This window comes from Platalea leucorodia, assembly GCF_965183815.1.
Source record: "Platalea leucorodia genome assembly, chromosome: 2".
Lineage (NCBI taxonomy): Eukaryota > Metazoa > Chordata > Aves > Pelecaniformes > Threskiornithidae > Platalea > Platalea leucorodia.
In genome coordinates this window covers 87150791-87173971 of record NC_138824.1, presented here as the reverse complement: position 1 = coordinate 87173971, position 23181 = coordinate 87150791, and the positions used below count along the sequence as shown (strand labels likewise).

General features: G+C 41.4%; 1 protein-coding gene across 2 annotated transcripts; it reads left to right on the top strand.

Moving 5' to 3' along the window:
• Nucleotides 1-1148: 1148 nt before the first annotated feature.
• On the top strand, nt 1149-22947 carry ACOT9 (acyl-CoA thioesterase 9). Of its 2 annotated transcripts, XM_082304742.1 has the most exons (16): nt 1149-1285; nt 2654-2745; nt 4333-4359; nt 7347-7392; nt 11049-11219; nt 11393-11430; nt 13883-13966; nt 14572-14675; nt 15809-15882; nt 17920-17987; nt 18953-19064; nt 20204-20294; nt 20754-20839; nt 21656-21743; nt 21984-22134; nt 22390-22947. In XM_082304742.1, exons 1-16 carry the CDS (start codon nt 1272-1274, stop codon nt 22446-22448), a joined length of 1305 nt encoding a protein of 434 aa, XP_082160868.1. In that variant the 5' UTR covers nt 1149-1271; the 3' UTR covers nt 22449-22947. The 2 variants fall into 2 exon arrangements, with proteins under 2 accessions (XP_082160868.1, XP_082160869.1); XM_082304743.1 differs by lacking the exons at nt 1149-1285; nt 4333-4359; nt 7347-7392 and having other exon boundaries at nt 2659-2745.
• Nucleotides 22948-23181: the final 234 nt, after the last annotated feature.

The following is a 23181-nucleotide window of genomic DNA, read 5'->3' as shown; positions in this document are numbered from 1 at the left end:
GTGTGCAAGGCGTGCAACTTCAGTCTTTCAAAAGGGAAAACCGCCATGTATCACAAGCCTCGTAGGAAAGAGACACGACTCTTGTTTTTCAACTCGCATAGCCTCAGTTTAGTTTGTTTGGAAGCACTTCATCAAAAAGATGGTCATAGAGGAAAAAAAGACCGATCAGGCGTTGCTTTTGCCAATAATGAATAATCTGGTTAGGGTACTTGCGCTGTTTGCCAGAACATCTGTTTTCTCATACCCTCGTACAATCTCAGCGGTGTCTCTGGTAAGTCTTCAGCAAGGCACGCTTAACAGCTTCATTGCTAACTCGTACCTCCTGTAAGCGCCGTTTCGCTGGCAAGCTGGAATGACCAGCGCAAACCACGTACGTTCCAGTCGGTGTGAAAGCCACGGGCTGCTCCCCGCCACCGGTACAGAGGCCGCTGGAGGTGCTGAGGCAGCGAGAGGCTAGTTCTCCGAAAATCGCATCCTCGCCGGCCCGATGGCGCCTCTGCGCCGCGCAGGAGCTGCTCCCTGCCCTCAGACCCCGGCGCAGGCGGACTGTCCCCTCTGCTCTAAGGTCCTTGCGTTCCCAGTAATAAAAGCAATTCTAATGAATTACATTTGTTGATTATTCGCGTGTGGAGAACGCACGGCTTATTTAACTTGGCAGCGTCTTCTTACACCTCGTCTTCCGAGAAGACACCGAGGCTCTCAATTACCCTCCCTAACAGTGCCACCCAGTGACCGGCCGGGGGAGGAGGCCGTGTCCCCCCGCGCCCCCGCCGCACGCAGCCGTGGGCCGATCTGCACCGGCCGCCGCGGGCCCGCCGGCTCCGGCAGCGCCTCCCCCGCCAGGCCCGCCGGAGGAGGCCCGCCGGAGGAGGCCCGCCTTCGCCGCCCGGGCTGGGGGGAGGTCGGCGGGACCCGTGCCCGGTGCCACGGCAGTGCCCAGCTGTGCGGCCGTGAGCCTGCGCCTCTTTAGGGCACAGTGGAATAACAATAAAAAAAAGGCATTAAAACCCCCGACACGGCGGTATCTGTTACGCGCAAGCCCAGGCAAAGCCCGCGGGGCCGGGCCGGCTGCGGGCGGCCCCGCCTGGGGAGCGCACAGAGCGCCGCGGCGGAAGGGCGGCGCGCCGCGCGCTGTCTGTGCCAGGCGGGCCGCGAGTCTGTGGTGCTGGAGGACCGCGTGCCTGAGGCAGGCGTGGTCCCGCAGGCGCTGGGCGAGCGGCGGCTCCGCTGACGGCCCCGGCCCCGGCCCCGGCGGCGGCGCGGCGAGCACCATGCTGCCCACCCGGTAAGGCTGCCCCCGTGCCGCTCAGCCCTGCCCGCGGCGGCGGGGCCGGGGGGGACGCCGCTCCCCGAGGGCGGGAGGCGGCGGTTCCCGGCGGCGGCGGGCCGGGGAGGTGGGGCAGGGCCTGCCCGGGGGTGCCGCGCCCTCTCCCCGCGGGGTCCCGGCGCGCTGGCCGGCGGGGCGCAGCGCCCCGAAACCTCCAGCGGCGCCGCCGGCGAGGGACGGCGTCCGGCCGCCTCGGTGCCGGCCGGGCCGTGTGGGCGGCGGCTGCCCCGGCGGCACCGGGCTTGGCGGCATCCCGCGGGGGCGGCGGCTGGGCTGGGCGGGAGGTCGCCGGCTGCCCGGGCCGTCGGACACGGGCCGGGTCCGGGAGCCGCGTCAGCTACGGGGAGCTTTCACCGTTGCCGTTAACGGCATCTCTGGTGCACGCGAGACCCTGCTGGCCCTGAGGGGTTTTGTGGGCCCCGTTACTCTCCTAACTAATCCTGGTGTAGCTGCAGGCAGAGGAACCCCGTGCGTACATCATACGCGTGTGTAGGTGTGTACGTGAGGGATATGTATATAGAGATGCGTACGTTGTCCTGCTTTTCGCCTGGTGCCCGGGGACTTACCTCTTTTTTGAGGTGACACCCCCGCCTCAGCTGAAGAAAATTAAGGGACAGGCAACCCGTGTTCCTTGTCAGGTTAACTGTCATGAGGGGTTTCACTCCTGCTGACCCTCCGTGTGTTTTTGTGTTACCACAGTTCTGCTTGCCTGGAGGAGTCGCACTGGCTACTACCTGGTTGAACACTTACTGAATTGCTGGGCGGATTACATTCTCTGCGGGGTTTCATGGTTGTCCCTTCTTGCTGAATAGCCGAGAGGATTATGTCCTGCACTTTAGGCTTGTTCTGAGTTGCAGCGACACTAAGCCACGGAGGGAAGACCAGGCTTAGCTGAATGGGACTGTGTGGGAGGCCTTGTGATATCCTTCTTGGGATGTTCCACCTTCCACCGCTGTGCACACCAGCCAAGCGCAGAAGTGTATGGTTAGGGTCGTGGATGATTTCCCAGATGGATGCGGACCCCATCTGTGTTAGGATGTCTGCAGGGTAAAAGCTGGTGTTCGGTCTGAGCTGGTTGTCCCCGGGCATCCGAATAGTCAGTGAAGAGAACAGTTACCACCAGCGACTCATTCTTCCTTCCTGTTTTCAGATAAGGACAGGTATCAGTTGGAATTTCAGCTGGCTTGGACTGTTGTACTGATTGTGTCTGGTTCTAAAATTCAGAGCAGGGGTTCTGAAGTAATCGTTGCCATTCCAAAAATAAATCCTAAATTATTTTCACGGTGTTAGTTTTAATGACACTGAACTCTTTTGCTCTGCCTATAGGTTGTGCACCATGAGGAAGCTTCCTTCTGTTCTGGCTAGGACACTCACTTCTGGGACCAGTGGCTCCCCAGTGCTTCCTGACATGTCTGAAGGTAAAAAAATTGGCTGTACTTCGGAAGATTTAGAAATGTTTGTAAGGAGTTTATTCTTTCAGGTGATGGCCCTTCATGTGTTAGTATGGTTTGGATAATGGACATGCCCTTGACTGTTAGCTCATAGTGTAAGTGTTTAGGAAGTAGCAGAAAATCACTGTGTGTGTTTGGCGATTAATGGCAACCAATATGCATAATCACTGAAGTTGCAGATTTAGGGGCTCATCTGGTTCTTTAGTCTTGGAAGAGCGTGTGATTCTTTTCTGGAGGGACAACCGCTTCTCAAGTTGGCTCTAGACAGAAAGTCAGCATAGTACAGACAAGTACTATGGCGACTGAAGAGGATGGCCAAGAAATGGAGGAACTTTGTGGAAACAATGTTTTACAGAACTTTTCATGTGTCAATACCGTTAATTTCGTAAACTTAGAGAAATCTTTTAATCAGATCAGCAGCATTGCCTTGTGAAAATGCTCTTGTCAATAGAGCTTTGTGTTGAAAGATTGTTTTAGCGCTCTCATAGTAATAAACCATAGTGTTCCTGTTTCAGAAGCTTTTAAAAAAGTTTTCTTGTATTCTAATCCCATGTACTGAGAAAAGGGGAGGAGGAAAAGTACTGGAGCCAGGTACAAATAATTCCTTCATGGAGTTCTGCCTGTTTCTGAGATCTTCTTTTCCCCTTTGTTCTCTAAATAGAAACCACAGGTTATCCAGTAAAAGAGAAAATGAGGGTTATCCGTCGTTAGAGAACTTTTTTTCATTATTGTTAATAAATAGTAATTTGGGAGGCTAAAGGAGAGAAGCAAGGATACAGAATATGGCATAATTGCAAATATTACCCTGCGCTTTTATTTGGATATTTGGTAACAATACCACCTAGAAGGCCAGTAAAAACAGTGAAGCAGTGAGGCCATCCTGGCCTTGCCTCTGATTTGTTTCCAAGGAATGCTAATATTTTTTGGACTATAGTAACTGTAAATATTTGAGATTCTGTTCCAAAATTGTAACATTTAGATAATGTTATACAAACTTTTGCCAGTCTGTAAACTAGTTTCCTTTAATTTGGTATCCATGCTTTCACAAAACATCAAATACTTATTTTTACTAGCTTTTCACATGCATCCTCCCAAATCTGGGTCCCAGTTGTGAATGCCCTCACTTCTTCCATGGCTCTCCCAAAGGCTACACCAGGCAGGACTTTGGAAGTTCCCTCTGAGATAACTCTCATCCCGCTTCCTGAAAAATGCCCCAGCTATTCCTTGCAAAGTTAATAGTGTTTGTCAACAGTACGTGGTAGCAGCAAGTCTGAAAAACTGATTGGAATTACACTGCAAGCAGGTGCTACACAGAACCAGTAGACATAGGAACTGGAAAACTGGCTTTGAAGGAAAGGACAAACTCAGTTGAAAACACAGAGATACTGACTGTAAATCAGGCAAGGACAGGTTGCCTACAGTTGCTTACTAAAACTAAGGAACAGGTATATAAATGGTACTCAAGCAGGTAGGATTATCAAGTAACCCCTTAATAGATGTAATTTGCATTTTTTTTTTAAATTGTTAATCTAACCTGTGTTTTCCACTCCACAGGACACTTACCCATTCATGTGAATGATGGTGTGTTGTGGTAATCTGTACATATTTTAATATTTGCTATAACACTGAACTTACTCAGCTACTGTTTTTCCTTACTTCAGCATTCATGAAAAATGAAATGCTGTTCTTCTCTGTCGACTTGCTTAAAGCCTCTTTGCCTTCAGTGAACGGCTCTGATCTTATTTGTGGCAATGTTGTTGTACTAGATCTCTGTCAGCACACTGTATTTCTGGTGGTGTGCTGGATAACACGTTTCTAAGAGGCTTGTGGGATACAAAATCTCTTACGTAGCAACTCCTGCAGTATTTAGCTTCGTTTTAGACATTTGAATCTGCATCTTTCACTGAAGTCCAGACCAAGCTCTATACCAAACTGGTGGTAAAATACATCCTAGCGGTCTGCCCGAACCTGGATAGCGCCTGGGGAGGCACCAGCACAAGGGGGTATGGGTCTCCTTGGCGGAGATGAATGCAGTGACCTTGTCTAGCTGCCCTCGTGTCCTTTGTCACAGCACAGTGCAAATAAACTCAGCTCCTGCTGCTCTGGCGTTAATGATCCACTGACCACAGTTTAGGAGATACTGTGAAATATGCGACATGGTAATGATGGATGAAACTCATTTGCTGTAATTGTTTTGTACATCTAAGACATTTGCCAAATGAGAAAAAAGAAAGAGTTTTTGGATTTTTGTGCGTAATTACTTAAATTTCTATTGTAAAATAATTAATATCTAGAAGAACAATATAGTTTTCCCAGTGAAAAAAGGAAAATGTTGTACTTAAGAGCCTGTAAAATGGACTAGATTTAGTTTGGCAAAACTTCAGAAACGCTTTTACACTTTGTCATTTTATTGCTAAAATAAAAAGTATGTGGTCTCAGTCTAAAATGGAAATCAGAAGTATTAAATGGGACTAACAGTGTACATACATGTTTGCAGGTTTGAACCCGAGATTTTTTTCAGAGCTTTTTACCTCTGTAGAGTTGAAAGGGAAGATGAACCTAGTTTAAACAAAGAGAAAGTGCTGTTTATTCCCCCTCCATCCCAGCACAGTCTGCATACTGTTGGAAAATTGAGGTTTTGTGTTCTAGAAGCTGATACGGTGTCTGTGCTAACACTGTATGGATAGAATGCATGCTATGGCAGCTTCACAGGTGGAGTATGAGTAACAGGAAAGTAGTACCTATTCTGTAAACAAGCCTGCTACTTCTTAAGAAAAAAAGAATCAGATCCTTCCCCCTTCCAAAAGAAAAATCAACTCTAAGATTTTCAATCAGTTTCTTTCATTGAAAATTTTTTTGTTCTTAGAATTAGTAGTGGAACTCTTCTAATTTCAAAACATGTTTTTAGCCTAATTTCCTAAAGAAATGAGGCCTAAGCAATCTATTTTGTCTTTGTCTGCCTATCTTCTTGTCCCCCTCTTCTTCCAGATCCTTTTGTGGCTTGATGTTAGCCAAAATAGATGAGCACAAATCTCGAAGAGAAAGGTGTTTCCACGTGCTTTGTGAAAATTGACCTGAGAATCAGAGGTTCGTTAGGGTGCCAGAGCTCGCGCTGGGGTCGGCCACGGTCCATGGCGTTTGCTGGCAGTGGGCGAGTGCCTGGGATCTCTGTGCCGGCTGGCAGCCGGCCTTGCGGAGCGGCGGGCGAACCACAGCTCGTGCCGGTGCTTGTCTAGAGGGCAGGCAAAACAGAAGCGGGCTGGGGGTGTAGGGACGGGAGCTGGAGGTCTTGTTGGAGGGGAAGGAACACGAAAGGGTAGGCTGGGGGTATTGCAGTGGTGGGGGTGTGGGGACTTGGGCAGGGAAGCAGCAGGACCTGAAGTGGCTGCGTGGGGAGGAGCGGGGCAGAGCCGGGTGGGTCTGGCTGAGAGAGGGGTATGTGGTTTAAATGCCTAGGAAATCAGGCTCTGCTTGCTCCAGAGTTCACAGGACAGCTTGCTGATCGCTGTGAATACTCTGACCGGGCATTTCGTTTGGAATGTGCCAAGCCTGGTGATGTCTAATCCTGAAAGTATAAAGGATCAGCCTGTGAGTCACCAGCAGCCCTTTTTCTGTTTCACTGTAAAATTTGGGGGTTTTTTTGGTGTCCCTCCCTTGGTCTGTCCCTAGCTATTTTATCCTACTATTTGAACACCCTTGTATAAAAATCTTTGTAAACAAGCAAGAAACCCTTACTATACAGGTCTCGGCTTTCTTCTGTTCCGAGCCTGGGAATTGTTGATGCTTGTTTTCAGGTGTTTCCAAATAGCATACGTTCACCTGCCTAACAGTGATGGAGTAGTTTGATAGATTTGCTGGGACTTTAGCGTACTTAATAGCCTCATCTGAGGAAAGAGTAGAAAAACTGCTTATGCAGATTATTCTTGAAATTTAGGAAAAACTTGTGCAGAGCTAGCATTAACTCTGATAGTGCCAGCAGTGCCAGAAGCAATTTTATAGGCCTGTCTTCAGTGTCTTAACACTGTGTTCTTTGAGGCTGCTGAAAATTTAGGCTATGAGACCCTGCTGGCAAGAGGCAATCGGCTGACATTACCTGCCCTTCATGGATGGGATTATTTAAAAAGTACTCTCCTCATTCCCTGTCTCCCAGTTGCACTGTTCCTTTCTATGTTCTTTTATGACTTTCTGATTTTTGTTATTTCCATAGTTTGTGTTGAGGCTGAAATATTTTCACATCAAAATTTCTCAATCTGATCTCAATCCGCTGTCTCTTTCAGTTGTGAATTAACATTGCAGGTGTTTGATTGCATTAACAAACACTCGAGATGCATTCTTTGTTGGCTGTACACAGTAAGCTACGGAATCATGTTACTCAACCCATTATTGTGATATGCCTACTAACAGCATCACTGAATTTGGCCAGACTTTTGTTTCTGGACTGCTATTTGCATGAATTTGCTTAATTTTCCTCTTCTGGGATGAGGATTGTGCCTTTTAGCACCAGGCAACCTCATGTTCATCACCTGCAGAACTAAGCTTGATTTGCTTTGATTTTTTTTTTTTTTCAGTGCGGAGCAGATTGAGGGATATAGTGGGAGCATCTACCAACTGGAGGTACAGTGTACATTAAATGTATTTTACTTTATTTGTGAAACCCAGGGAGAGCTCAGGGTTGTGGTAGTGGAAGTTAACAATGTTAGCTTGCTGACTGGGGAAGAAAAAAGATCCCAGCTAAAAAGTAATGCAAACAAGGTTTCTGAATTGTTACTTTGTGGATCACAGACTTCTGAGATTTCTCTTGCAGAAGATCTTTAGCACCAAAGGAACAAAATATGTGCTCTTGATGCTTACAAGATTCTTCCATTAGCTTTGAATCTGACGGAAGTTTAAGAGCTGTAGAGTCTGACTGGACGTGTTATGTTGCTGTTACCTCTTGACTTATCTGTTGGTGAATTAGCCATGTGGTGGATTTGTCCTGCACTGGATTCAGAGGCAACTGAGCTGGTTCAGCATGAAGCAGGCTGCATTCTGAATGGCCTGGCAGCACCCCCGTCCCTTTGGAAAATTGTCAGCTTGAGGTCTGTGTTTCCTTAGTCAGGAGCATCTCAGGCATTTCTTTTCTCCCTTGTAACTTAATTTTAGATTAATTTACATACAATTTAAATAAATCATTGATGTTTTGGCTTTATGGAGGTTACCTTCTTCCCCCTTCATTATGTTGAATAAACCAGAGCTGACTGTAATGCTCTCCTGTTAACAATTCTGAATAAGTCAGTATAGCAGTCTGGGGAAATTACATATTGCTGTTTGGTTGGTCCCACATTATTGTATTGATTGTTGATTTTCTTACGGCTGTGTTTGCTGAGCTCTTGTTTCACACTTCGTGCACTGATGGGGAAATGAAGAGGCCTGTCTGGATGGAGTGTCTGATGTCCAGGCCTTCTGACTAGGTTTGTCTAAACAGGATTATAGGCACGCTAAAGAAAATGCCTGTATCTGGGAAGCTGATTTTTGCTTAGCAATACTAGTATCTAAGCATGAGCGGGCTTGAAATTTTTGGTAGATCAGCTGAAAAGGGCTCTAGAAATTGATTTTTAAAAAAGCCTTTCCTGCAACCCAGAATGGCTGGGGAAGGACCACGCCATATGGAAATACCATCCGAGGACTGAGATTTGAGAGGGCTCTGGTCAAATCTGATCTTCCATCCATGTCTTTTCCCCCACTGCCCCCCACCCTGGAAGGAGAGCAGACTGAAGCCAGGATCACCACAGCAGTGTTTTTCTTAGATAGGTATGTCTCCTGTGCTGTATAAAATACAGCAGAAATGGTTTGCAGAGTACTGTATACTTCAACTACTATGAAGAAGTAAAGCTGGGGAGCCCATAGCTGGGAGTGCTTGAGAAAGACGGGTTTAATATAGGGAGGTTTGGAGGACATGAATCATGTAGCCTTTGAGATCCCACTTTTAAAATGGAGTGACAAAGAGCTGATACACATGGAGACTGAACAGCCAATGCTTTAATCGAGTTAGACCACAGAATGACTAAAGCAGACAAACCTAAGGGAATAGCTTGATAGGGGTCCCGAAATGGGAATTTGGGAAGGACGGATGCACATACATCTGGATTGTTGGGAGCGGGGAGAGATGCATGTTGGAGGAACGCCTTCGGCCATTAATTTCGCTAAAAGGAAACTTTGGTTCATGATTTCTCTTGTAAAGGCCAGTGGCATTTTGTATTAGAAAGAAATATTTTGCTTATGTATTTATTCTGGTTTTGTACTTAAATTGTAATTAAAACTATTGATCTGTTCATTGCTGATTATAGTCTAGAGTGAGTTGTGGCCATTTCAGAAATAAATGATGTAATTTCTCAGAATGTTTAGGGCAGATATTAGTTAATACTTAGATGAAGTATTGTTACTGTATGACTGGTACTGCAGTGTGTAACAGTATTTATCTGTTGCAAAATGTTATTGCCTTGAGCCTAATACTTGCGTATATTGAAGAGTACATTCTGAAGCTGAAGTCAAGAAGAGTTCTGCTGCTGACCTCAGAGGAGCCAGGATGGGACTGGTGAAAACAGAATATAGTGAATTTTTTATTGTTTGGTTTCTCTGTGTTTGTAGACAAATTTCTGATGTACTCTCTGATTAATTTCTCTTAAACCTTTCACTGAAAGACCTTGGAAACAAATCTTTTAAAAAGCATAAAGGTGCATCATCTTGGACATTGCATCTTTCCCTAGTCATTTAGTATATTCTATTTCTATGCAGTGGCATAAGTTAAAACATTAACCCTCTGGAGGAGGTTGTTATCTTTCAATTTTCTCTGAACTCTGCAGTAGTCATGTTGCCCAGATGAGGTAAACTGTATTTCATATTTAAACCAAACAAAACTAACTGAAATTTTCTGCTACACTTTTTCTCTCTTTGGTCATGGATTATTCATATTTCCCTCAAAATTATTAAGTAGAAAAGAGGGAATATGAAAAGGTTGAAGTGTGACTGCTTTGTGCCTCTCCTCTTCCAAAAATAAAACTCAAGCCAAAAAAGTCTTCATCTTAAATGGCTAATACCCAGAATTCATCCAGAGTCAAAACTTAAGACAAATTTTCTTTTTGGTGAAAAGGTTCTTTCTGTTGTTTTCTTTCAGGTTTTTTTTTTTTCCTAATTGGTTTTGTTACACACAATGGCACTCAGCAATGCAGCATGCACAACTGAATGAATGGCACGTATCCACAAGTTTAAAATTACGTTTGATTACTTAGTGTTTTATGCCTTCTCTTGCTCTATGAAATGGATTCATCCACTCCTTGGCTTTATACTGTAACTGTGGCACGTTTAACCCTCAGGTTTTTAATGCTTTGTTGTTAATTCTAGGGATGTTATGAAATACTTGCTATATTCAGTCAGGTAGCACTTTTAAGGGGAGGGAACGTTGGAGGAACAGGTAAGAGACAATGTTGGGCAAGATTGTTATATCTCGTAGATACCTGTGCAAGGAACCAACTTGGTAGGTTGGAAAGAAGTGGCAGTAAGTTGGCTCTTACTCCCTTGTGAGAGTTGCAACCCCTCTGACTTGGTGGTGCTGGAAAAGCACCTCTGAAGGGGTAGTGCCCCCTTTGCTGTGTTGTTTCTGTAACTTTCCTGTATAGTCATAAGATGACTGGGTAGGAAGAGAGAGAGAGAGAAATAGATTAATTTTCCCTTTCTTTTAGCTTGCTGATCAAGTGTATGCTGTATGAACTGATGCTGTAAAGGGAGAAGTCACCTGTGGATGACAGCAAGTCTTAGCAGATTAGTTCTTTTTGTTGTTAGTACTAACCAACACTTTACATCTGCTTTACTTCTTGGGAGAGATTGTTAGTTGGCAGTCAGTCCTTTAAAATTGGCACCGTAGGAAGAGTTGTGATATGGTAGCTGTGGAAGACATGAATATGTGCAAAACCTCATAGTTTAAGTTATGTCTGATGTGTTCTTGTCAAGGGGAAGCATTTTGATAGCATTCAGAATTAGATAAATTTTTTTCATCTCTTTAGTGCAAAGTATGTGCTTTCCACTTGTAAACAAAACCATTCAAAAGTTTTCTTCAGTAGTCTTGCTTAGCATATCTCATGTGCATTTGACTTTCTTTTCAAGACACGCATACTGTGTCTTGCTGTTTTTACTGCTTTTTTGTTTTCATTTTGATAATCTTCAGTGTGACATCTTTTAGCTAGGGTTGCAGTTCTGTTGTCATACTCCAGACGGAGTGGTTTTTTTCTTACCAGGGATCATGTGCAAGCAATGCAAGAAAGAAAAGCTCTTCATACTTTACTGGCAAAACGGCAGGAAGATCTCTCTCCTAGGAGAATGAAGGATAGCTACTTGGAAGTTATTCTGCCTCTAGGAAGTCAACCTGAAATAAGAGAAAAGTACCTGAATGTACACAACAGTGTAAGGTAATAAAGCAACCATAAAATAAATATATTTATAATATAAATATATTATATATGATATATTAAATGTATATATTTATAATATATATAAATAATAAAGCAACACATACAGGAAAGTGTTAACTTTCATTACTATGGACGTAGGTATTTAATTGTCAAAAAAACATATCTTGCAGGTTTGGAAGGATACTTGAAGATCTTGACAGTTTAGGAGGTATGTATCTATGCCCTTGTAAAGAATGCACAGGTAGTGCAGACAAAGTGAGTTTGAGTACTGTTGAGCACTGTTTGGTATGATGTAGTGTGACCTCAGGTAGGGAATTGCCTCAATGTGCTATCTCAAAGGGGAAGAAAAAGAGAAAACATACTGACGTTGAAAGAGAAGGAAGGATGATAAAGAACAGACAGAAGCAAAATTGTTCAGCTTCGGCTTCTTGCCTCTGCCAGTTTTGTAAAGGACCAGCTACAAGAATAATTTACTGAGAAGTGATCGTAGATTATGAATCTGCATTGAATGTTAAATCAGAGAAAATTTGCAGAGTGCGCTATTTCAAATTAAAACATGATTTTTCTCTTAAAAAAAAAAAAAAACAAAACCAACATAAAACCCAACAGCTAGTGAGGTGCAAATATTTTAATCTTCCCTTTGGGGAGAAGAGAGTATAATCTGGAAAGAACAAAAAGTATCCATTGAGAACAAATGAAAAACACTTGGTGTAGATTCTTGGGTTCTGTCTCCAAATTGATGTTACGGGTAGAAACAACTCAGCTGTTTCATGAGTTAGCTTGCTTAATTTTTTTTTTTCCTTTTCATTTATTCATGGTCTTTAAAAGTTCAAGATCTTTGCCTTTTGTTTTGCAGCTAAAATAAGTGATAGGTTGTTAATATAACTTGGAGATACTTTTATCTTAAAATGTCACCAGGTGACTTCCTTCTTCACCAGAGTTCTGTAGCTGGTCTGGAGCGTTTTGATGGAGGTTTTTTACAAAGAATAGTGCTTATTAAGGGAAAGTTCTGAATGGAACATTTTTTTTTGGCAGGAAAGAAAGACCTTCTGTGGGTCCAGATGGGCAAAACTGAGGCAGAGAAACAAGTGAATGCATGTCATCTGTCTGACAAGGACAGACAAAATAGCTAGGTGATTTATACTTCTTTCTGGGATGCGGAAGATAGTGGCTTCAGTACCTGTCCTGAATTAGAAAAGGAGACTTGAAACTATTGGCTACCGTCCATTGGTAGATGAGATGAGCCAGTTTTTCATTCTGTGCCTTGTTTATTTTCCCTGGAAATCTGTGAAGATCTTAGGTTTTTCCTGTTGCAGCACAGAATGTTTTTGCCTTGTTTGTAGTCATACTGGGCTTCAGTCCGTTCCACTGGGGATGTATCATTTTGGGTTAATCAAGATTCTGTCCCAATTACACAATATTCAGGATGATGGTCAGCAGTCAGCAGTTTTCACAGGAAAATATACTGTTTCACCCCCCACCCCAGTATATTCTGTGATCTCGGCAGATACACTGCGTAAAGGTGTGACTTCTAGTTTTTTGTCTTTGACAATAGGATTCAGATAAATCCCATTCAGACTCTTATTAATCATATTGATGGCATGAGTTGATAGGCATAACAGTTTTTAGAATTGTGACTTCAATAATTTCATGGGAAAAAAAAGTCTTAGATTAGTCTTAGATTGTCGGTCTCTTCCCCCTAGTAACAAGTGATAGGACGAGAGGAAATGGCCTCAAGCTGCGCCAGGGGAAGTTTAGGTTAGACATTAGGTAAAACTTCTTCACCGAAAGGGTGGTCAAGCACTGGAACAGGCTGCCCAGGGAAGTGGGTGAGTCTCCATCCCTGGAGGTATTTAAAGGACGGGTAGACGTGGTGCTCAAGGACATGGTATAGATGGACTTGGCAGTGAGAGGTTAACAGTTGGACTCGATGATCTTAGGGGTCTTTTCCAACCTTAACGATTTTATGATTCTATGATTACCTGGAAGGACAGAGATCTTCCTTCTTTCATCTCATTAAGTACAAACAGATACTTTTGATTATGGAAATCTGTGTTGAGTGAAAATCACATGAGTACTAGGAAAAAAAAAAAATCTTTGCAGCCTTGTTATTACTCTAAGGAGTCTGTTTACTTGGATGTGCTCTTATGACCAGAGCTAATTAATTTAAATAGTGGTTTGGCTAGTAGTAATTACAGTGTGATGAATACCTCTGACTATACTTTCATGCCTGTAAGGCACAGTTTATCTAATCTGCACCTCTTTAAAGGAGTCAGTATTTGAAAATAAGTCCTCAGATAGCATGTATCCTTGGACAACCTGCATGAAATCAAAATAGAAGGTAAGAAGGATCTGAGACAGTGGGCTGCAGGGGTAGAGGGAAGAGATTACGTGGGATTGGGTTGATTTAAAGTGCTCAGCTAAATTTCTCTTTGTAGTAAGTAAATATGCATATAACTGAGACAGCTGCTGAATCACTGTTTTCTTTATAGCAATCCTGTGAGTTACATATATGAAAATGGGGAAGTCATGTGCACTCCTACACTATGATACTTTAGTTTGTGTTTTGCAGGTACTTCTCATGCTTCACAAAGATGGCTTTGATCTGCTCCACTGAAGTTTTTGTTAAAGAGCTGACTCTGGTTTTGGTCTCTCCACAGTCCTTATTTGCTACACTCACACCAAGCAGGAAATGCAGCCAAGGTCTCCCTTATCAATTGTTACAGCTCTGGTGGATAAAATCAGTAAGTGGCAATTTGGTCAGTAGAAATGATTTCATCTGTTCATCTTACTCTTTCAGCAGCTACTGCCTTCCCATGGTTGCTACTGAGGATACCTTCTTCCCTCTCCCGTTTAGTTCACTTCATCTTGTTTTGGCTTTGAACTCTGAGTACTGTGGCTTTTGTTGAAGGGAGGAGAGAAGAGGGTTTTGTAGGTGCTTTTCAGCATGTCCTATTTCCTGTCCCTTCAAAACACAACTTCCATGCTTGCTGTGCTTCTGTGTTTGGTTTTATTTTGGCATGTGAATTTCTTAGCTTCGTTATTGAATGGTGTTTGTTCTGGTGGAGTGGGGCCTTGCTTGTGTCACGTGTTCTGCTGAACGCCTCCATGGGTCTGCCATCCGTCTGCCACCTGTATGCCTACTTCCTCCTCCTGTTCTGGCTTTACAAGTCTGGGAAGGGAGAAACTGTAGGCTAGCAGTGTGGTCCCTTGCAACAACTGTCTTTTCTGGGTTGTCTTTGCATGTGTTGCCACTTGCAGAACACAAAAGAGGTCTTAGAGAATCCAGTCTTTCTAATATCAGATGTGAGTGATCTGTCTCCAGTAACCTCTAATGTTTGTCTTGTAGATTTGTGCAAGAAGATTATATATCCGGACGGTGACATCAAATTCACAGGCAATGTTTCTTGGGTTGGGAAGACCTCAATGGAAGTGAAGATGCACATGCTGCAGGTTAGTTCCTGTGACTTCTCTCCATCTTATGACAGGCATGAGGTGCTTCAGGGGGAATTCTGGATGATGACATTAGCAATGTAAATTATATTTTCTAGAATAACTGGTTTTGAAGGGCTTGAGGCAGCCCTAGTGTTTCAAGACCAAGACGACTTCCAATAACCTAGCTGCAGCAAGATACTCTGTTGCTAATTTTTCTTTCAAGACATGCGTTTTTCTTAACCAGCATTTTGTAATTAGACTGCAACACAATACTCCTACAGAAAAAACAGGTGGCTGTGCTCTGCGTGTTCTAAATAAGTTTCTCCCTGCTTTTGAAAAACTTTATTTTCCTCCTACCTTTGCATTTTACAGATTATAAATTTTAATGTTGGTATTCAGATTCAGTATTAAATTGTATCTCTTGTATTCATCTTATCTACTGTGGAACATAATTTTTGTAATAAGTTATTAAATACTAAATAATAGAAAATAAATTAAATGAAAGGTGTAAGTAAGCTACACTGTGCAGGAAGCAAAAAGAATATTAATAATTCAATTAAAAATCCTTAACATTTCTATTGAATATTTACTGTCAATTCATTAGTTAACCGAAACACTAATTCGGTTATGTAATTATTTAGAGTAAGAAAGATATGCTATAAACACTTAAGTGGTATTAGTGGCTATAATTTAGATAAACAAGTAAATATTTTTTTATTCAGTTGGTCTCCTTAAGTAAAGTCACTGATGTAGAAGATAATGTTACACCTTTATTGCCTGAACTCCTCGCAGTGCTGGCATTAGTGGCAATTTGGTACTGAAAAAAAATGTTGTTTTGGCATTTCTCAGAATAAAGGGTAGGTGGGTCATTTTACAATGTCTGTGTTGATTTCCTCCACTCCTAGCTGAAAGTAGTAGTTAATAAGCATTCCCTGCTTAATGTTTACATTGCAGAATTCCTGAAACTAGAGTTTTAATTTGGATTACTTCCTTCTCTTCGACCTATTGTGAGAGATCTTGGAAGGGATGACAGAATGTGAAAGTAAACAACATTAATAACGTGATGGCATAGTTGATGTCAACTGAATAGCTTGCTAAGCACATTTACAATTTTAGAGTTTAAAAATATAATTGTTTTCCGTCTCTCTTAGCTACATGATGGTGATTACAGCCCTGTGTTAGATGCAACCTTCGTCATGGTGGCCCGGGATCCAGAGAATAAACGGTAATTTGTAGGACAGGAAAATAGTTTTCAGACTTCTGCTGTGGTGAAAATAGCAAACATGGCAGCTTGCTATGTATGTGCAGAAGCCATATAGTGTAGGTGATAAATAAATCGCATAGTTGATGTTTTCTGCTGGCATGTGTTACTTTCCTGCAGCAAGCTTCAGGGCATTGATTTCAGCAGTCAGATGATACTGGGAATTGCTGTTAGTCTTGGGACCTGACCCTTTTCTTTAACAGATTTTCCCTATGTTTGAATGGCTGGCCTGATGACCGCAGAATGAATGAGTCTGCTAGAAACCCACCTGCATTGTAGTAGTTAGAATTAATTGCCTTCTTGCCATAAAAATGGAAAAGATTGAGTTTCAATGGTTAGTCTTTTGAGTGAATAATGCCATTAATTCCCTAACAGACACATGATAGGCATCATCAGAATAATTCAGCCTAAAACTTGCTTATGTAAGTAACATGGAACTGATAAGTATTCCCACAGAACTTAAAAAAACCCAACTTTCTTATTTTTCTGGTTTTACTCTCTCTGTAATTCCTTAGACATTAAATGAACAGGCTGCTCAGTTTCAGTTTTGGTTTATGACTCCAGCACCAGAAAAATCAGTTGTATTTCTTACCTCTTTCTTGTATAGCCTGTAAAAGTAATAAAAAAATGTTCTGTTTCTAACTAGTTTAAATAATTGCCTGTATTTAATTAATGGGTTTTGCTTGATGTAGTTATTTAGTTCTGATAATGTTAGAAGTAGTTATTACGTTGGTTTCCTTCCGATTTATGAGGGTTTTTTAGAACCCATTAACATAATATACATTTAAAAGAAAAATACTTATATTTATGGTTCCCATTTTAAGGACTTGTTTTACAAAAGAATGACATCAAATCTGATGTAATTATACACTAGCAGATTGACTGAGGACAAGCCTACATGGCCTTGTGCAGAGAGGTACAAACTTGAGTGGCTGTTCTTCAAGCCAGCTGGCCACAAGCTGTGTTTTGGAAGCATTCTGCCCATATCAGGAAGGTATTTATTCTACATGAGGTAAAAACATTTCGGAGAGGTACAGGGTATGTTAGGTTGGTTATAATGCCACAGAAACATGGTTGTGTGGCTTTTGGACCATAGCAAACTTACATCTCAGCAGCTTGGGGCTTAGACAGGAGACCTGATGTAGATGTGTCGTGAGCTGAGGAGAGGGAGAAGGAGCTCTGCGATGGAGAAGGAGCTGCTGTGTCTCCAAAATCCAGAGCTTTAGCAAACCAGGAAAGAGCAGTTTGTCCCAAGTGAAAAGGTCCTCTCTGCATGCCTCTTGTGACCAGCCTGAGTAGAGGCTTGGGGTAGAGGTGAACTGTTCAGCAAAAATAATAACTGGAAAAATAATAATTGGAAATTATGGGGAAGAATGGCTCTTGAAAATAAGGATTTGCCTTGCCTTGTGAAAATAAATAATTAAATGTTATATAATTAGGTTAGAGTAAACTTATTTGTGCAGTAAAATAAACATCCAAATTTGTACTCAAGGCAGCCTCATATCATCTTCTTTGATAAGTAGTACATGTGGTAAACAGCTTTTGGCTGTTGATAAGGCTGTAACGGGAGTGTGTAGATTATAAGAACCCTTGCTAGCTACGGCACTGTGCTCTTTCTATTCCAGGAGGAACGATACCGTTCAAGTTTTGTGTATCTCTTTTAGACTATCCTAGATCATCATATCTTCATTTTCTGAGTTTCTAAGCAGCTTTCTGCATGAATAATCTTCATTATAATCTGTGGGTGCAGTTTTAGCTCTTTAAGAAGCATAGACACATTGCTTACTCTTTCTCAATTATACTAGATAGTGGTTGGATCACTTAACTGCTTCTTCAGAGTTAAAGCTAATATGATATTCTCTTGGCAGCTGCCACGTAACCTGAAGTGTGTGTCTTTTCATCTTGTAATGTGTATGTAACCAAACATGGAAGACTGTTATAATGTATTCACAGGACAAATTCTTATAATGTTTGTAACTTAAAAAAAATTCCTGTCTGTAGGCCAGCATTTGTTAATCCACTCGTTCCTGAGACCCCTGAGGAAGAAGAAATCTTCAAGCAAGGGGAATGTATGTCATACTTCCTGGTAGTATGCACTTCTGCCTCAGGTTCAACTTAGCAGCAGTAGACTTCAAAAGTTCTGCTGCTTAGAAATGCTCCTAATTTGTTTAAAATCAGATTTTCGTTCTGTCTCATGTGTGTCAGTAGTGTAAGAGAGTTTAAAAGGCTACCATTTCATTCTTGGAAATGCTTTGGCTAAACTGACAGGCAAGGGCAGTCCTGATGAGCACATCTGCAGCCCCCCTAGACTTCTCTGTTTCCAAGATGCTCGCTCCGCTTCAGACCTGAGCGCAGCACAGACTTTCCTAATGCTCTGGCTGATGGATTGCCCCCATGGTGGGTCTGCTGGGTGCATCACAGCTCCTTACCTGTCTGGGTGCCCATGTTCATGTTCCTTTTGGAAAGAAACTCAGAAAAAGAAAGGGCGAGGGCAGGCGAAGGAGTGTGTAGCTCCATCTTCTTTTGTTTCAAGCTGGAATTTTAAAGCAGAGAATTAGAGAAACATTAAAGACTGAATAAACTGAACAGAAGGTCTTTTAAGCTAAAATTTCAATCATTGTGGCCTATGGTAATGAGTTCTATCATAAATTTGCATTCTTGTACCATTGGCAAAACCTGAAGAAGATTGTGCTGTAGGGTTTCTTGTTTGATATGTTTTTCTGTACTTTGAGGGGAGTACTTAAGTTTTCTGTAGGAGCAGTGGGTGAGTATCACAGTATATGTATAAAAGGTCTTCGTCACATTGGTGAGGTAACAGTGAACTTCTGCCTTATTTTTTCTTTGATGCAGTCAATTCTAAAAGCCAAATTTCTGTTTGAATCTATGGGACTGTGAAGTTACAGCTTTTAACTTACGGGGCGGGGGGGAAGAAAAAAGGAAAGAGACAGCTGAGTCCAGGTTAAAATCTTCAGAGCCAAGCCAAATTTTTTTTTTTCTTTGAACTCTAATATGATTTTTTTTTTTTAATGTTTAGTGAACAAGCTGAAGAGGATTGATTTCAGCACTGCTTCCTTACTGAAAATGGCTCCCACTGCAGAAGAAAGAAACATTGTTCATGACATATTCCTTAATACATTGGACACAAGGCAAGAAGGGGAGGGGTGGAGGAGAACTAAAGTCTTATGAAAGAGTAAAAAAAAAAAAAAAAGAGTGGGTGCTCGTAAGAGGGTAGTCTGGAATAAATGCATGTATTTTGTTTTCCCATTTCACCATTTAAATTCTGTGACATTTTATTTGAAATACAGGTACAAACTTTAATGTGACATCTGCGTCTCTTAAGAGAGTCTTCTGTTGTTAGAGTGTTAGCTGTGCCAAGATGGCAAAAGTGACAGTGTAAGCACAAAGAGCTTCTGAGCAAGCTGTTAGGAATAATCTTGAGGAAAAAGGTTAATGATGTTTAACCAAGTAAGGGAATGGAATGGTTTTGCAGCCATGTCATTTGGACAATCTAAGAGTTTTCTGCCGTGATATCTAGAAAAAACCCTGTGAGGGCAGGAGTTGGCCATATTTTAACCAAGTAACCCTGCAAAGTGTTTTAAATATAATACCTGACAACATTATTTGAGGGAGACTGTTGTTGGCGTACTTGAGATTTGTGTGAAATTGTCCAGTGCCAGTGGTGATAGAACAATGCCTAATGACATTAATGCAATGTTGTGTTTGTGGATAATTTATTATTTCTTTAATTTACTAACATTATACAATTGTTACTTTCAAAGCTGTTTAGCAAAGTGAGACATGCTTTCCCTTAAAATTAGCAGATGTATTTTGTACACATTCTATCTAGATTTGAAAACCCCAAACCGTCTGCATGTTTGACGTTGAATTACTCTGTTAGCTCATTGTGTGCTTTTAATTCATGTTATGACTTAAAAAACAGAGCAAGGCTTTTCTGACAAAGCGTGTGCTTTGTGGTTGTGATTCATCTTTTCTTTCATGTACCTTTCTTGAGCTTGTTCATTCACATAAGCTTGAACATTAGCAGAAGTTTTTGAAAGATTGGGAGTGTATGCTTATTGCAGTAACAAATCAAAGTATCACTTTAAGGCTTCAAGGTCAGCTGGAACAACTTTTAGTGATAGCGTATCTGATTTTTGGTTTTTTTTTTGGTGGTTGTGGTTTTTTTTTTTTTTGTTTTAGCATGTGTCTGCATTTGCTATTTGTGCGTTTTTGACTTGCTGAATTCTGCTAACGTGGGCTATAAAGTTTATTGTCTCTTCCAAAGGACAGTAAGTTTCCGGAGTCGTAAATTACCACCCAATTCAGTGTGGATGGAAGATGCAAAGTTAAAAGGCCTACAGATTTGCCATCCTCAGGTATTTTGAAAATTATTAATGAATTACAGAAACAGTTACTTATGAATTGTCTTGTAAGACTAGTCAATCCATTATTTTGTTTCAGTTCTGCAGTCCTTGCAATGTATCTAGATCTTGGTTTCTTTTGCCATTTTTCTATTATCTGTATGGATTGCCACTTCAAAATAGAAGATTTTTAATTACTTTGTTTTCTTACCAGACTATTCATTTTGTGTAAAGAAATTCCTTTGCAAAGTGTTTGTTTTTATCTTATGTTGTCAAATGAGTTGGATGAGCTCCTGGTATGTAAAGTTGCCTCAGCCATTTGGACTTTTGCATGTATATTTCAGTAGTGCTTTTTATACATTCAAATGCTGGAAGTTCTGTTAAATACTGTGAACTGAAATGCAGACTTCAACACAATGCTTTGAAAAGAATATATGTAATATAGCAGTTTGATTTTTTTGTTTCCACATACAGGAACGGAACATCTTCAATAGGATCTTTGGGGGCTTTCTCATGAGAAAGGCGTTTGAACTGGGATGGGCAACTGCTTGCAGCTATGGGTGAGTTGTAGACCTGCAATATTTATATAATCCAGAGCACTGTGCACACATATACATAGGTCAGTAAGCCAAGCTAACCAACCTAATGACAATCTGAGTAGAAAAGACCTAGGTGTCTAGTAGAATCTTGCACAATTAGTGCACAGCACTATCTTACTTAGAGTGTCTGTTGTATTTATGAAGAGATTTGCATCTTGCTCCTTGGAGCTTGGTTTTTAATCATTACATGTCAAAATACATCCTTTTTCTGTTTTCTTTTGTCTTACCAAGCTATTGAGATTGACTTTTGAAGATATGTTTTCTTTCTAACCATATAAAATAGACACCCTATCAAATAAATATTACATCTTTTCATCCCGTACACAAGAGGAGTGGTTTCTGAACAACTTCTAGTAACTGCTTGTGCTTAGAAAGTGTGACTGAGGTCATCACCCAGCAAAGATCTATGCATAAGGTTAATGGAGCATACACAGCCTGATAGAAAGTTAATTTATTTTATGTCAGTGCTTGGAAAACTGAGGCCTAAGCAATGACGGCATGAAGATTGCCTAGCAAGTGTAAGTCAGTCATACAATACAATAATGATGCAATAATGTATCCTTAGAGAGTGTGTATTTTTATGCCTGTGAGAGGTTTTCTCCACTTATTTTTGTCTTGGGTGATGACGTAATTCTTTAGCACTTCCTGTGGCCTGTGTTTAAGAGAGAGATCTATTTTCTAATAACCCTTCATTAAAATGCTGAAAATGAAATATTTAAAGTTTTCTCCAAACACCCTTGTTATTCTTGAGAAGAAATTTCTCTTTTTCTTGCTCAGGGGTTCCAGACCTTTTATTGTATCCGTTGATGATATCATGTTTCAGAGGCCAGTTGAGGTTGGATCCTTATTACTGCTTTCCGGACAGGTAGGAGTTGATTTCTTTTTGAAAAGGAGAAAGACTTATCTTTGCTGTAGTCACTGTTAATCACTGATAATGAACGGTGCCTTATGAGATTATATATGCATTATATATATTAATTACTATATATATTAATATGCATTATATTATTATAACTTTTCTTGTTAAACAGTGCAGTGAAGTCTGTTACAGTTTTTCAGCGCCAATGATAAATTACGAACTATAACTTTTGTCTTCATTGTGTAGGTCTGTTACACAGAAAAAAACTACATCCAGGTTCGAGTACACAGTGAGGTTTATGATGCAGATACCAGGGAGCACCAGACAACCAATATCTTCCATTTCACATTTATGTCAGAAAATGAGGTCCCACAGGTTGTCCCCAAAACTTATGGAGGCAAGTATCCAATTAATGCGTTGTCATCATAACTCTGTAGACAAGACGGCTTGCTTTCTGTTGCAATGTTGGTCATTTTAGTAGATGAACTATTGGCATTTGAAGAATTTAACAGGATTTCATGGCAAACCACATTTATTTTATGCTTTGATGACAGTGTGGATTGCTTCTTAATCTTACCATTCTGTGTAGTTGCCCGGTATTGTTGCCAAGTTACTAATGCGATTCTCTTTTTTTTCCTCCGCTTTATTTCAGAGTCCATGTTGTATTTAGATGGGAAGCGACACTTTGCTGCAGTCATGAAAGAAATTTGACACACACTGAATGCTGCATCAGCAGTGTAGCAGCATGCTGTCTTGGAAGGAGTTGTCACCAGAGATGGCTAAACAGACAGGTGCTTGCAATTCTAAAAAAACCCACCCCAAAACAAAACCCCAGATCAAACCCGAACCCCACAACAAAAAATAACTTTTTAGTGCTATTTATGTATTTGCATATATTTGGATTTTTTATTCTCTGCTACTAGGATTTGTTGAAATCTACTTTTACATGCCAATGCTAGGAAAAAAGACTGAAAAAATACGATCTTAAGCTTTAGGTAGCTTCTGTTTGTCTGCTTTGAGAGATCTCATTACGACCTTTGCTGTCTTGTTGCCATCTGCCTTCTTTCCCTTAGTAGCTCTCCTTTGTGTTTCCCTGATAAGGGATAGAAGTTCTATCAGAAAAATGTGTGCAATAAGTAGATACACACAGACAAAGCCATTTGACCTACATTCTTGTGTAAATTAGGTTTAGGGTCTTTTTTTTTTTTTTTTAACAAGGACACATGCATCTGGGCAGCAGCATAAGCTCAGAAGTTACTAGTGTGTGCTCAAGGTAAGGCAGGTGTTTCCCATCAGCTGGGATTTTACAAAGTTGCTGCAGCTTCTGTTTTGGATGGTTTCATGTTCCCTTGGGAGGAAACTGATTTTTGCAATGAAATAAGGTGGCCAGATGGTTTCTTTTGGCATTCTGTTTGTGTACAGCCAGTCCTTGCCAGCCTCTTCT